Below are 16,873 nucleotides of genomic sequence, written 5' to 3' on the forward strand. Positions count from 1 at the left end.
ACCAAATTAGCTAGATGGAATAGCCCTATGTCTGAATTCTGTATCTGAAAAAGAATTTGAGTATGCATCAGCTATACTGAAATCAAATGCTAGTTCAATGCACTATACTGGACTTATGGTTTTTGTATATTTAAATTAATTTAATAACCTATTAAATCACTGGATAACCATTGGCCTAATAAGTCTTGCAGTTAAATCTACTTTGAGAGATATTAATACTACCTAATTCAGGGGTCGGCAACCTAAAAAAGAAAAAGAGCCACTGGGAACCGGTTCCATCACAAATTAAAAAAAGAGGGAGCCGCGTGTGTGTGTCCATGCACGCGCATGCGCAAAAAGGTTTTTTGCGCATGCGCGGACGCACGCGGCTGCCATTTTTTAAAAAATGAGATGGAACCGGTTCCCGGTTGCCCGACGGCGACGGCCCGTCTGCAAAGCTGCCGCTTTCGGCAGCTTTGCAGACGGGCCCGTGGCAGCTTCCTCAAAGAGCGGCGCCCCTGCCCATTCCGAGAGGTGCGCGCGCACCTCTCCGAATGACCGGAGGTGCGCGCGTACCTCCGCGCGAATGGGCAGCGGTGCCGCTCTTTGAGGAAGCTGCCGCGGCCCGTCTTCGAAGCTGCCGCTTTCGGCAGCTTCGCAGACGGGCCGTGGCAGCTTCCTCAAAAAGAGAGGCGCCCCTGCCCATTCCGAGAGGTGCGCGCACACCTCTCCGAACGACCGGAGGTGCGCGCGTACCTCCGTGCGAAGGGGCAGCGGCGCCGCTCTTTGAGGAAGCTGCCGAAAGCGGCAGCTTCCTCAAAGAGCGGCACCGCTGCCCGTTCGCGCGGAGGTACGCGCGCACCTCCCCAAAGGTTTGGGGAGGTGCGTGCGCAACTCCGGTCGTTCGGAGAGGTGCGCGCGCACCTCTCGGAATGGGCAGGGGCGCCGCTCTTTGAGGAAGCTGCCGCGGCCCGTCTGCTAAGCTGCCGCTTTCGGCAGCTTCACAGACGGGCCGCGGCAGCTTCCTGAAAGAGCGGCACCGCTGCCCATTCGCGCAGAGGTACGCGCACACCTCTCCAAAGGTTTGGGGAGGTGCGCGCGCACCTCCGCCCATTCGGGGAGGTGCGCGTGCACCTCTCCAAACGGGCGGTGCCACTCTCCATTTGGAGAGGTGCGCGCGCACCACTGCCCGTTGGAAGAGGTGCGCGCGCACCGGGCGGCTGGGAGCCGCAAGAGACGGCTCAAAGAGCCGCATGCGGCTCCGGAGCCACAGGTTGCCGACCTGTGACCTAATTGATACCCAAGAGAACATGACTACTTGCTTTATTTGATTCTAGCATCCATCCAACAACATAATGACAAAAAGAAATCTTGACTAGTGAACAGTTAGATTTCTAGATCATGACAAGGCTTGGAAAAAGCTAATTAACCACCCTCCAGCTAATCATATGAATACAGCCAACATGTCAGGCTCTGTTAGGCTAAATGAAACAGCCCTGCTGCTTGTGTTGCAAAAACAGTGGTGTATTTCAATCTTTTCTCTATGGCACAATTACTAGCAACAACTGCGTATGGAAAACCTGGGGCATAAGACAACAGAAATGACAAACTGAAACACAAACATAAAAACAGAAAGCAAAAGCATATTGAGTTAGCTTTAAACCTAGTTAAAATCTATCCACCTCCTTTCTGAGAAGTTACACCAGCTTGCCTTTCTCCTGCCCTTCATTTACTTCAGTTGTAGGACAAACTTCATTCTACTCCTTCGAAGAAAAACACATAGGGGACAAGTGCTGTAATGTCTCAGATCACATTCTCAATAAAAAGGGAAGAAAGGAAAATACCATAATAGCATCTGTGACAGAAGTGAGCATGTTGCTATCACACTGTCTTTTCTGAAAGAAAGACAGACAGCTCAAAGTGCTTCTCAACTCTAGTGGGGACCAGATCACTGCACAACTGGAGCTCATCCAAGGAAAGGGGAAGGCAGGTCACTACTACATCTCAAAGACAGGTGCATATTCCATTAAGATAGAAACGTTGTAGCCAGCTGAACTTAAATATATTTCTCCATTTGATCTAAGCACATGTAAGGCCAAAAGTCTGATTTTTAGACAGACACTGAAACAGCAGCATTCCTCCCACGCCTTACAATCTTTAATTTTAAAGTGCTTTTTGTGGTGTTATACTTCCTCTTTTTTATCTGCCTATTGAATGCAAAATTAAAAAATTAAACTGTGTTGCTGTAAATAAAGTATAATTTTATGAGACAGAGGCAATCGGGGAAAATAATTCACAGTAAGAGTAATATGCAAGATATATCTTACAGAGAGGTCATAACACTTTGGTCTCCAAGAAAATGTAGTAGCAAGATGTTATTTCAATATTCTTGTTTTATCACCCAATCTAGTACATTCAGCTATTTTCTCCAATCCTAGAAGAGTTTCCCATGTATCTAGACACATTTCAGTGTGCTAATTTAAACCTCTACAGCAGAGTAGGAAACTTGAGGCTTTCCAAATGTGGCCAAACTATCATTCTCAATAAACCCAGCCAGCATGCTCAATAGTGGGAGATGCTGCTATACTTTTGGAAAATCTGGATAGTTGCAAGTTCCTTTTCCTTGATATAGATCAGAGGTCCCCAACCACCAGTCCGTGGACCAGTACTGGGCTGCAGCATGCCAGCAACTGAGTCTCACAAACAAGCAAAGCCCCTTCCACGGGATGCAGGTAGCACACAAAATCACTCACCCTCCAGTCCATAGAAAAACCTCTCTCCACGGAACCGGTCCCTGGTGCTGAAAAGGTTGGGGACCTCTGATATACACCACATTATATGGTATTGGTGTTATCTCACCTTTTTTGTATGATTCTGCATAAAGTCATCTGAAGATACTCCTCCTTTAATGGCTAATTAAAGAGATAATGATAAAGCTTGTCTATCATGACACTCAAAATCAGCATTGCCCTTCAAAGATCACCCGCTTGGCAACAACTCTGAAGAACTGTAACTACTTGGAACACTTTTTAATGTCTTCTCAGATTTAACTAAGGAATGTCACCAATTTACATCTCTAATTTTATTCCTGTTTTAGTTCCTCTGCCATTTTAAATGTAGATTTAATGTTATTTAAACCACTATTTTAATTCTCCTTTTGTTTCTTAATTTTACCGTGTTAGATTACACTGTTAACAGAATTGATGGAGGATACAGATATAATAATTCAGAAAAACACAGTTAAAAGAGTGGATAATGTTTAAAGCTGTATATTAAAAAAACACAGATTTGTGCATTTATAAAACATGAAGCTGCTATAGCAGATAGTAGCTTCCTTGGTATTCCCCACTTGTTCCCAGCACATACTTTATAGTTCACAATAGGAAATAGGCAAATAAGGAAGACAATAAATGGAATAATGAGATTCGCCACAGCAATGATCAGGTGTGTCGGTGATACTTGGTCAGCTACCTTCCACTCAGTTCTGGAAGCCTTGCTGCAAAAGGTAGGTTTTCTAGGAAAGAATGCAATTTTCCTGTGTATGCTTTGAGTTCCTAGAAAACACAATTTCACAGCAACAGAAGCACAAAATTGTCAGAAAGTGCGCTCAACTGGTGTGTATTTATTGCACAATAAAACTGTGGAGCACAAAGGCCCAGAGTAAGATTTCCTTCTCTACAGGCATTGCTAATGGTATAGCTTCCAGCTGTTTGTGCATGAGTCACGATTAAAGCCTTCAACAATCTTACCACTTTAGGGATGTCCACACATACTGAATAATGATTTTTCAGAGTACATATTTAATTTGTCTGTTCTCCTATGATGGGAGATAAACCACCCTCTTCAAAGTTGGTGCTACAATATCTGTTTAACAAAAAGGAGGCAGAACTGACAAAGACTATTTTAAAGGGTAATTATAGCTGTCAGAGGTAATAAACTTAACCCATCAAGGAGGAGAGAGGCAACTGTGAATACAAAGAACATTATTCCAAGAATAAACATTAATGCCATGGGCTTTGTTTTAACACAGCTCGTTTTTCTCAAGTTCTTCACTTCATACAATAACTAGAGTAAAAGACTATTAATAATGTATATGTTGTTTGTAAAAACTGTTAGAAGACTGCTACCCACCAACCTCTAGACTTTCATCCGAATCATATGAAATACAATCTCTGTTGCCTGGGCACCAGTTCATCACACAAATGTTCTTCAACATCTCCCTTTTGAGGACACACTGAGCACTGAATTTTATTTATACACTCCATATAGCTCTAGCTACAGGGACCCCTAGTTCTAGAGTTGCCATCAGCCTATCAGAATTGTAGTCACAAAACTCTCAGCATCAAACCTACATCACCCAAGTTAACAGAGAGCCCCAAATTGTTACATTTCTCGATAGATGTGTCCGACAGAACTGAGCTCCATCTTCAGAACACACTAAATTGTACTCCATAATTTTGACTTCATAATTTATTTGGAAATATGGGTAGATGGAAGATAGCATAAAGACGCTGAAAGGTCACAGAAGATTGAAACACTTTGTGCAACAGAACCTGAAAGAGACAGACTTCAAGTTGAAGACCTGCAGAGATTTTCTAAAATAATCTACAGCATATCTCTTTAGCAATCCTGAGATTCTTTAAAGAAATCCTCTGGAATTTCAGGAAACCACTCTGGATTATGCTATCTGAACAGATAGCATTTGGCTGTTTGGGACACTTAAAATTGCAGGCATTTTAAACATGAATACAGTGGTACCTCCAGGGCTTTTTTTTCTCATAGAACGCTCAGAACGGCGTTCCGGCACCTTTTTTTTTGAAGAAAAAAAAAGCTCCCTCTGAAAGCCTATTGCTAGGCAATCTTGGCCCTTTTTTTATAACTCATGGACTTCAACTCCCAGAATTCCTGAGCCACCCATGCTGAGGTGAAAGGGAGAGGTTTCCAAGCTGAGCCATGCTGGCTCAGGAATTCTGGGAGTTGAAGTCCTTGAGTCATAAAAGAGCCTGCACTAGAAGAAGACATTAAAATTATTTACAAGATTACTTCTTTAGGAACTAAACTTTTAGAATGTAAAACAGCTAATTCAAAAAAGCCAACAGGAAAGAACCTCACATTTTTCATCTGCTTCTGTCTTTTGGAAGGTAAAATTAGATAACAAAATAATCTATTTCCTATGTTAACATCTCTGCAACAGTATAACAAAGTTTTGGATGATGAAATTATTTTTTATCTAAGGATAACTAATGATAACAGCTCTTAAATCTGTTATTTTGTTTTATTTTTGCACAAAAAATTGAATAATTTGCATTTGCATTCATTTACAAATAGAATATGTTGTTAAAATGTATTGGTGTTGAAATAATTAGTGCACACATATACCTAAAACCAGTTTATTGCATTTGGCAATTATACTAAAAAAAATCTCATTGCCAACCAATATAATTCATTTAATTTGAAATCAAGTGAAAAATTGATTTAAATTATTTTATTAAAACAAATTAATGGCAATTCTTTTATAAGAAGTTGCCTCAAACAAAATGAGTTTGACATGCCTGCTCTAGATAGGTGAATGCTCCAAAATAAATTCTATACCAGGCCTGTACATGCAGCCTACCAAGCACCCTTGGACAGAGCACAGACTTAAAAAAAAGTAATAAAATCACCACCACTACCCTGAAAGTCATGTTGCCTAGTGCCTCCATGGCTTACCATGACCACGAACTCCAACACTGTAGATGCGCCTCTAGTCACCAAATCAATTAATTAGCCCACCAGCATTCCTTTGCAGACCACAAAGATTTTTAATTTATCAGTGTTGGACTTTCCCTTCTACAAGTTGCACAGACCTCTTCTAGATTTTCCTCTTGCCTTTCCGAGTTAACTCCTTGATCTGTCATTGAGCAAGAATTGACTTTCTAGGGAAGCATATTATCATTTGATGTATATTTAACATATGTTCTACCTTTATTTACTGATTATATAATATTTGTAGCAAACCCACATGGCAAGGTTTGGGGCAACTCACAATATTTTTAAAATCATAAGATTAAAACATAAAAGCAGGGTTTTTTTTCTGCATCGCCTGGCCCACACTGCCTTCGCCGCCCGCACCGTGCAGCCCCGCCGTGTAGAGCGGGCCCCGCTGCTCCCACAGCACCAGCCGTGCCGGCTCCAGCCCCAAGGGGCAGCCCGCCCCCCCTCACACCCGTGACCGCAGGAGCGCCGCCCCCCCCACCCCACCTCCTGCACCCAAGATGAGAGTTCCAGCACCTTTTTTTTTTTTTTTAAAGAAAAAAAGCACTGGGTACCTCGATACTCATCATTAATTGTTTCTGGAAGGTGCGATGAGTACCAAAAATGATGAGTACCAAACAATTTTTCCCCATAAGGAATAAATAATGTAGTGAGTCACAAGGCAACCAACATAGACAAGTTCTAGTTTGTGCATTGAGTACCAAACAAATGATGAGAACCAGAATAACATTTTTGTGTCAAAATGTGTTGAGCACCAAATTTGATGAGTTTCAAAGCAGTTGAGTACCAAGGTACCACTGTATTACAATTAAATGCTTCATATTCATATTAAAATATACATCTTAGGGGGAAAATCACACAGAACTCATGAACCTGAATATGCTTATTTTTTTGAGTCAGCATATTTAGAAGAGACTGCTAGTTATTATCAGTATGATTTATTGTTTCCTCCCATTTTCTTTTAGAACAGAATATTTAAACAAATGTATTCAGTAATCCCCATTTTTTAGTTTACTGATACTGGGGGTATGCTGTTAACATTATATGTAAAACCAGTTAAGCTGGTGGGCAAAAGAATAGTGTTTTATACATAGTTTTTAGTTGCATGCAGTTGGGCCTCAGCAACTGAGTACTTTTCTTTTTTTCAATAGCAGCTGGCATCCTTTGGAAGTATAATACAATATATGTATGGCATTTCATACATTGCATAGATTTTTGTGATTTATTTGCTATATATATATATATGCATGCACACAAAATTTATTTATGTCATATTATTGAAATGACAATTTCTCACAGTACAGCCAGGTATGTAACAGCAGCAATTGGCTGGATTATACTAATCCATATAATCCATGGATTAGATATAGTATATACTATAGTATATCTAATCCAACATCCCCTCATGGACAAACAAATGCCTATGACAAGATTATAAGAATAATTACAACAAAACTAATAGTGCTCTGCTGCTGATGGTTTTTTAACAGTTGGTATCCAAAGGAAAATGCAACTAATCTTTACAGCCTTGTATTTCATCTATTTGTCTATCTCAGTTTTGGTCCAAAATGGTGATCAACAATATATCTTATGGTTGGAAATGCCACATCTAAGCTATGCACAGTGATTGTTTTTGTTTACCCTAATTCTCCCAATGTTCAGTTTGACAGAATGATTTTAGAGTTGCTCTTATTTTATTATACTATATATAATTTTATATTCTTTTACCATGCCCTGTATTTATTTCCGTTTTCCTTACGCTGTCATCAAATGATGTAATATTTCTTCTCCTTAACCTTTACTATTCTGGCTTCCTTAGAATTCATCCTTTCCAGTTTTAAAACTGTACAATCTCTTTAAAGTAAGGTCCCCATCACATAAAGGGACTGTGATATTTTTATTTTTTGTTTTTAATTCGTTCTAAGATGACTTTGTAATAATGCCGCTTGGGGCCCCCCGAAAGCCCTAATAAGCAGGCATATACATAGAATGAAGGCTATTGCTAAGCACATTGGTTTGTGCTTAAATTGTAAGCCGCCCTGAGTCTTCGGAGAAGGGCGGGATATAAATGGGATTACAATAAAATAAAAATAAAAAAAATAAGAATTTCAAGTCTACCTTTTGCAGTATCAGTTGATGTTTTGATCAAAATGCACACTTGAGACTTGTACATCTCAGGCTCTACGCTTGCACCAAGTTGCACTGAAATGCAATTATTTTCTTCCCCAGGCCTTATATTTTATTTTTCTAGTAATACAAGCTTTTCAAACTAGAGGAATTTATTTATGTACGAATTATTATAAAGTTTTAGAAATTTTGTTCTTTAAAAGTTCTATATTTATTTGGTGGAAGGCCAAAAAAAATTCATTATAACCAATTTGCATTTGGGGCAGGGAGCAAATAGTATAAATAGTATAAATAGTATGAAATCTGTAATATATGCTCTTCTAATAGAATGGAAAGTGGCATTCTGATAGCTCCCCAAATGCCAAAATAATGTTATAATTTCTTCTGCAACCTGCTGAACAGCAGGACAGAATTGCTGGTCGATTTTTGCATGTGCAAAAAAATCTCATTTGAGCCTAGTTTGTCTAAAGCTTTTAGAGAAGTTTCATTTCTAATTTCTTCCATTCCAAAAGTACATTTCCAGATATCACAGCATTTAGGTGAGCTGGCCGAAGGCATCTTTTCCTAATTATCATCTATAAATTTGTAGGACACATAATATGTATTCTGTTAATGCCTAACACTGACAAAAAGAGGGGACTGCTTTATTCTTACTCAGAGGAGATTTTTAATATGTAAAACTGAAAATAATTATCTGCTTTTGTAACTTTCACTATCTATGCCATTTTGTCACAAAAGTTTAACTCTAGTTAATAACAGTATTCAAATTTTAGTTGTTACTTGGTAATTATATGGAAAAAGACGGACTGAATTTCTGAAGTAGAAATTACACAACACTTGCATTTAGAAATCATGAACTTAATTTCACAAGATACAGCCATTTTTTTCCAACTGAATGAAAACAAAGTATTCCTCTTTTAAATTCCAGGAAATTTATTGAAATACGTTTGTAAAGACTGTCATATAGATGTCATTCATCTTCATAACAGTTACCAATATAACCCCTTTAAATAAGAATTGTTATTCCACACAATAAATGGATTTAAATATCACATTAGGTCATTCTGTTGTGTGAACCTAGCTAACTCTAGCTTGTTCAGTAGACTGTTGTTCAATTGTGGCATAACATAAATGTGTACCCTTCCTATGGGTAGAGGCTAGTTCCTTCCTTGCACAATAACAAAATAATTTCCCCACATGTATATAACACTTATGCAACATTAGAACTGAAAATGCCATTTTAATGTTAATTTTCTACAAAAAATGTGAAATCTAACCTAAAGCAATATACAAAAGATGCTTTTTTTACATAGATTCTATATAAACAGGATGTATGTCTTATCCATAGATATGTAGTGACTAGTTTAACTAGTATAAAGTGATTACTTTAACTAGTATAAATTGAGAGACCTGTAGAAAAGAATGATATCTAGGAGACTGACACAACAACAGCAGCAATCAGAACGCTTTTCGGGGTGAAATCCTCTGGTGAAATCCAGAGCCATAGATTAGAGACTAGGTGATTTCCAAAGTCAGAAAATTCCAGTTTTAGGAAGCACTAAAAGGCCAATAATGGGGACAATGAAGGAGAAGCAAAGTGTTGAAAAGACTCTGTTATTCTGTTTCTACTTTGTCCTATCACCTTCTTTTTCATAGTAGATGGCTCTGAGTTCAAAACAATCCTGCCAATATTAGAGATTACCTGTTTTGAATTATGCCCAGATCTTTAATTACTTCCTGGAATTTTGATCCAGGTTCACTTTCAGAACTTACAATCGCTCATACCCCCCTTTCCCCTTAACCAGGTCTAAAAAACATGAAAAAGAGGACGAAAAAGTATGAGGATAAAATATACATTGGCACCAATCTTTAAAATTGCAATGCCTATAAAGTAGGCAGCTGGATACAGATCGGGGAGAAGGAAGCAAGGATGGAACTGATCTTTCTGTAGAGCTGGAAATAGCCAGAAAACTAAATATTTAGACTGATTTTTCAGTTGCCGACAAAATTCCTATTCCAGGGATTTCTCCACAAATGGCTTAGGAACATTGTTTCAAGCACCTTCACTGAGACAAGAAATTCAAAAGGTATATGAGAGGTTCTGCATTCACTATTCCTAGACTGTTTTATAAACCGATGAGCCACAATATCTGATAAAATGAAAAGATTCTAAATAAAGTTTAGTGATACCTTTTTTGTGGTGTTTTATATCAGCGTGGTAGGAAAAGTTTTATTTCGCTGAATAAATCATGCAGTGCACCTTTTGTGTCTAACCGACATACAGATAAAAGGGTTGATTAAAATCAATAATTTAAATTGGGGCTTTCTGCTTGGTAATTAATATCATGGCAAAAATCAATGTAGATGATTTCCAGTCCCCAGATTCTATCAGCAAGGACCACTTCACTGGTTTTATAATTGATGCTTTCTTAAGTAAAAGGCACAAGGAAATTCTCTATAATCACCAATACTGATATTTCTTATTTTCTACACTAGATTTACTCAAGAGAAACCCCCCCCCCAATATAATTCCTATATACCAGGGGTGTCAAACTGGCAGCCTGCGGGCCGGAGATGTCACACACAGGACACACCCACCCCGGCTCTGCAACTCTGTGACTCGATCGAGTTTGACATTCGTGCTATATACATTAGTGGCAGATGGCTGCTGTAAGGTGCACTGCCTTAAGAACATGCATTATCTTCTCCACTGCTCTGCTTGAATAAGCACCATAATTAGGAGTCATTCAGCAGGTCACGTTGCTCAACTGTATGTTCCAGAAATTTGTTTACTTTTGTGCTTATTATGATATGCAAATTTATCCATTATGATGTAGTATTCGGTGAAAGCCAGGCCACAATGGCTTGTTCAATAAACCATGTTTTTAAACATCTTGTCACTGTGGGGTATGTGAATGCAGCTATTGGCAGATCCAGTAGTTAAAACATTAGATTTGTGTCCGATACAGAAAGGAATTTTTTTTAATCTATTTTGAAAGTAGTTTATGTTGAGACTGTCCTCAACAGAGTTGCAAGTTTAGAAAGCTGTGAATATTCTATGGCAAATATGCCACTATGCCGTTCTTTCTTTTGCTGATTTATTTAAAACATTAAAATATTATATTGATAGAAATTATGTTTCCTCTTCCTTTATTTAATGTTTATTTGATAGGATGTTTATACAATTTTATTCCTAAAATGTATTTCAGGCATTTTTCTGATACTGAGATATGCAATAAGGTTCTAATCTGTGCACTTATGCTACATATTTTGCTGAATAAGTACGATAAATGGGATAAAAGGAGTGGGCGGTACTTATTCATAGGATAAATATGTAAAGCTACCCATAGACAGAGTGCATGCTATACAAAGGCACCAATATACTGCTAGCATATGATGAGAGCTCTATACCCACCCATCTGAAAAACATCAAGCTGAAAAAAGGATCCTTAGCATTAGTTATAAAAAGTATTGTCCTCACATTTAAAATAGTCCAGTGTTCGGTTAGTCTAATGTTTCTCTGAAAAGTTTCAAAGAACTTTTCCAAATAGAAAACAGCTAAAACTAGAATCTTAGCATATTATTCCACACAATCCTGTCTGGTACGATCTATCATAAAATTTGGAACACATCTGACAACTCTACTACGTAAGAAATTGGGATCTAAGATGTATTACTTTAATGTCAGTTTACAGTGCAACTGTTGAATTAAAAATAAAATAAAATCAAGCACCATACAGCTTGAAAGTACTGCATAAGCATTTTGAATATTTTTAAGGCTGTTTGATCCAAGGAAACAAGGTTTCAAAAAATTAGCATGCATATTTCCTAGGACATTTTATTTTATCAGTAAATATAAATATTAAAAAAAAGCAACAGGGGCTGCTGGGATTTCCATCGCTAAGTGATGCAGTAATGAAGCATGAACATTACATGACAGCATCACTTAGTGACAACAATCCCCATAGTGCCTATTACCACTAAGCAAAGTAAAGATTTTGTGTTGTTAAGCGAGCAACCTGTGAGTCATAAGCTGGCAGACAGGTAAACAGTTGCTGTCAGATGGAGGAGTGTGTGCAGGTGCCTGTGAGGTGCGAGCTCATCAGGCTGGGAAAGATTGCTGCCAGGAGAGGAGGCTGCAAGCAACTGACTAAAATGACTTGCGACTTTCCCTACTGACTTCCTCATCGATTTTCCTTGTGGGAAACTGGCTGCAAATGGTGATCATTTGTATACAAGATGCTGCAATCGTCATAAATGCAAGTCAATTGCCAAGCTCCCAGATTGTGATCACTTTATCTGAAATGATATAAGGTTTCCTGCTTGGGCAGGGGGGGTTAGATGAGGTTCCTTCCAATTCTGTTATTTGACCAGGATGATACTGGGATGGCTGAACGTCAAAGACTAGTCATAACTGCCACTTATTTAGCACCATCGTAACTTCGCACATTGAACGAACGGTCATTAAAATGAAAGTACCTGTTTCTAAGAATATAGGACAGGTCAAGGTCTTCAGCAAAAAAGAAACAAATCTCTGTGTTATTTCCAACTTTGAAAAGGTCGCACATGTCCTCTTCAACCCCACTCCAAGGCACGAAAGGGAATTTACATATATTCTTTCTTAGTGTAATTGCAGTGTGACAAGCAGTACAGAGAATAAAATTCAGAAGTACACATAGGAGCTTGCAGTCTCAATGTTGTCACTTTTGGCTTACAAACCATTTGTATATTTTCATCCTATATTTGCCATCTTGGATATGATTTATCTACAACATATATTATTTCTAAGCAATTTATAATATTTACAATTTACAAAAAAATCTTTAAATTAAAAATTATGTATACATTAAAGAAATTTAATCATTCAATATTCAAATAACTTGAATAAGAATAATAACAATAATTTTACTTTATCTCTATAATACTGTTTCAATATTTATATTGTAGATCAATAAAAGGCTGAAGCTTCTACAAATGCTTCAGAACAGAAATTAAGAATTTCTCCTTACCTCATCTAAATCCTTTATATAAACTGGCTTTTCCACTAAACCCATTGGCATTGGTTCAGTGTGAGGTATTTTTACTTCTTCATACATTTTATTATTTTCTCTCTCAATACCTTCTGGCAAAAGCATCTGTAAAAATTAAAAAGAAGAAAGGGAAGGAGAAAAACAGTTTAAAGTAATGAGTTGGACATAGAACAATTTCATCTCAGCAGTAGCAAACTACAGCTAACTAAACAGTTAGCAAATTAAGTATCAATTAAAACATTCTCTAAAACAAGCAAAAGTTTCTAAATATAGAAAAGCAAATATTTGGAATTCTATTAAAGTTAATTCACTCCATTTAATAATTCTGGTATGCTAGATGTTTCCCAATTCTACAGTGACTGTAAAAAAATGTTTTTTTTCCAGAAAAGAGAGAAATCAGAAAATTGTTTTGGAATACAGTAATCTGAATGCATGTCATTATATCTTCCATTTATTGAAACTAGAGCTGAGTTCCTGCTTGTAAATCTGACTATTTAAGATGGTCTTTCCACTATCTGCTCAGGAGTGGGAAAATTCATGCTAAGCAGCCAAGAAAATAATGAGCTTGTTTGCAGGGGGATTAAAAAAACACCATATGGTTCCCTTTTCATGGCACACATTTTTAACATACTATTGTAGATTATAGATCCCTTTTAAGACTAGCCTTCCTTTATGTAAGCCAGTCTGTAACTCCCAGAAAGGGCACAACAGCAGGGAATTTCAAGACTTAACAGTCCTAACACATCTGGGGGAACACTAGCTGCAGAAATCTGTACCATTATGTTATCCAATGAAATACATTTTGGCAAGAATAAGGCTGCATGCTTTTTGCTGTTTACTTCAACAGCAAAATTACTTGACCATATGCTCAGAGAGGGCATCTTTCAGTTGGTCAACCAATAATTTCAACTATGTAGCTGTAAGATTATTTAAGTACAAAGGACCAGAAGGACTGGCAAAGTGTAAGAATACTTCTACAAAGCCTTTGGATAAAATGAGTCTACTTTCTTGTCTTTCTCCTTCTTTTATTGAATATATTTTTTCTTGTCGTTCATACTACTTCATAATAAAGAAACATCTGTACCAAAGAGTAAAATGAAGTGTGCAAACCAGCTTCAAAACTTAATTCAATTAATTATAACCAGCTTTATAACACAGGTAGATATTACACTATGATTAAAGCAAATGTGAAGGGTTAGATAAACATCACGCAGAGGAAAGAAAAGGAAAAATGTGGTAAATATAGGACAGTTTGAATATGTTCCTGGTGTTCTAATTACGACAAAACAATCAGGTATTCTGGTTTGCTTTACCATCTGGTTATGACTTCTTTAGATTCCTAATTAATATACAACACAACAGAAAATTCTGAATCTTTGGCCCAGAGATTTGTAACAAAGGAATAAATTTATTTTTCCATTGTTCCAGCTGAGAATACCTAACATTCTGTAACTTGAGAGCCATTAGGAACAATATGGTTCTATTCAAGAGCAGATCTAATTTATAACTTGAAGTAACATCTTTCACCCCTTGGGTGGTCCAATAATATATGTTCTTGCCAATAAAAGGATTTCAATATTTCAAGGAAAAAACAGCTGAATATAGCAAAAGTCTTCCAAGCCCCCAAACCATTTCATGGAATTAATGGGAATGAATTCTTATATATAACTTTAGGGCCAAGTGACTGACATTTCTCACTGTAAGAAAATAGGCAGGTTTCTATCAAGGGGGGGGGGGTAAACAGTGGGAACAAAAATTAACCCTTCCGAATAAGAAAATGCCATTCCAAACTATTCTAAGGAAGCTCACTTAAATTCGTTACTCAGAAGGAAACTTTCGAAGCATACCTTTGATCCCCCAATAAAAGCTGATGTTTTCCTAGCTTCAGCTTGTGAGTCATAAACATGCGGGTAATGAATTCTGTCAAATTCCATGTCTCGTTGTCTGCTTAAAACTGGCATTGTGCGAGCGTTCAAAAGTGCTTGTTCTCTGTAACCACAAGAGGAAAACAAGTCACAATCAAAACTGATAGGAACTCAATACAGAATGCAGTGATGCCATGGAAATGATTACAAACACTAAGCAAATTCAAACTCAGAGAGATAGAGAGCTTCATATTGGACATCAGAGTGGTGTTACATTTCAAATGTTCTTTGAGCAAAGTCTGCACACGTTAGCATCATTCATGATGGCCTCTTTTAGGGAAGTAGAAATGGCGAACAATTCTCACCTATCATCTTCAGTCAAATGAAAGCTATAGAATTCTGCATGGATATACAGGTACTCCTCAAGTTGTGACTGCAAATAGGACTGGGACTGTGGTCGCTAAGGGATGGGCTCGTAAAGCATGATGTTATGTAATCACATTGCTTCGTGATTGCAATCCAAGCAATCCCCAAGATATGCAAGTCATTAAGTGGAAAGTGAAAAAGGTATCAGGCACACAGGTGACACAGGGTGGAGGAAGTCCGTGGAAGGCCAGGCATAGATCATGCACTAGTTGGGGAAGGGAAACTTGGTGCAATGCGAGTTCAGAAAAGTCAAGGAATGAGTGTGTGGGGTACCTGTGTGCCAAGTGCATGGAGACCAAAGAAAGAGAGTGCAGGGCATGTGTGTATCTGAGTGCAGGGAAGCTAAGGAAGGAGCAGATGTGGTACTTGTGAACACAGGGAGGCCATAAAAGGAGGGTGCAGGGTGTGTCTGTTTGCAAGTACAGGGTGGCCTGCAAAAAAGGGGGGGCAGAGGGGCATGAATATGCAAGCAGGCCAAGGAAAGAGGGCATCAGGTAAGTGCAATCACAGGGAGGCCATGGAAAGAGAGTGCTAGTGGCTGTGTGTGTGGGGGGGAGTGCGGAAAAGCCCAGAGAAGGAGGGCATGGGTGAGTGCATGTCTAAGTGTGAACACAGGAAGGCTGGGAAAGAAAGGTCAGGATTATTATGGACGAACACTTGTAAAAAGCACAGGGAGGCTGGGAAAGGAGGATGCTGGTATTTGCATGTGTGCGTGGAAGTGCAAGGAGGCCAGGGAAGGAAGGTGCTAGTGGGTTGGTGTGATGGATCCTCTTGAGTGGAGAATGCAGAGTAAAAGTTACATTATTTTTTATAACTTAAAAAAAAGGGTTAACAAGCAATTATTCAAATCAACCATCCATTCGTGCCTTTCAGAATATTCCCTTCCTTGCCAGAAATAGAGTTTTTCTACCTCCATATAGCTTTTTCAAAGGGCACTGAGGTTTGAACACCCTTCCAGTTTGGCACTGACAAGGTTCATGCACACATTAATGTCTCACTTAGCAACATAAATTTTGGGCTCAATTGTGGTCATAACTCGAGGACTACCTATGCTTTAATTATAATTTGACTTGTAATTGAAACTTTCTCATTGACAGAACCAAATTGAGGGAAAGTAAATGCTTGGCAAATATCAACGATAGCGTTACCCTGAAACTTCTTACCTTTGCATCCGTAACTCCTTCGGATCAAAAGAGATTCCTGCATCAACAAGAATTTCTCCTTCATCCCCAGTTCGTTTTTCTCGCCTGGCATTTCGTTTTTCTTCACGCCGATATAATTTCATTAGCTGCTTCTCTTGTTCAGACTGAATGGTGACTTGGCAGCCATAATTTGGCTTAGAATTTTCCCCTGTAAATTTTCTGCACTGTTCTGTAACATGGAAACACACTCAGCTATTTATAGATTCCTGATCTCTGCACTCTTGGTTCTGAGCAATACTATGGAAGCTTAAAAGTAATTTTATGAAGTATTTAAAATTGACTAAAATATTGGGGGGGAAAGATGTATCAGTTGTATTTCAGATATCCTTTTACAAAATAGAAGAAGAAGATCAAGAAGATCCCATTATCAGAACACAATCTAAGCCTGAAAAAGGAAGCAGATATAGAATAGCAAAGCAAAATACCCGGCAAAATTAAAGCCTCTAAACTAATGCACTGCAAATTCATTCCTCCAATATCCTTACAGATT

General features: G+C 38.3%; 1 protein-coding gene across 1 annotated transcript in view; it reads right to left on the minus strand.

The window, feature by feature from the left end:
• The window catches only part of ASCC3 (activating signal cointegrator 1 complex subunit 3), a 231,550-nt gene that overhangs the window by 188,729 nt on the left and 25,948 nt on the right, over positions 1 to 16,873 (minus strand). Inside the window, exons 6-8 of the mRNA XM_081312640.1 lie at positions 16,345 to 16,552; positions 14,738 to 14,879; positions 12,870 to 12,995 (exon numbers count right to left, since the gene is read on the minus strand). Coding sequence (XP_081168766.1) covers positions 12,870 to 12,995; positions 14,738 to 14,879; positions 16,345 to 16,552 — 476 coding nt within the window. The remainder of the gene's footprint in view (positions 1 to 12,869; positions 12,996 to 14,737; positions 14,880 to 16,344; positions 16,553 to 16,873) is intronic.

Source organism: Vipera berus (assembly GCF_964194415.1).
Source record: "Vipera berus genome assembly, chromosome: 1".
NCBI classification, from domain to species: Eukaryota; Metazoa; Chordata; class Lepidosauria; order Squamata; family Viperidae; genus Vipera; species Vipera berus.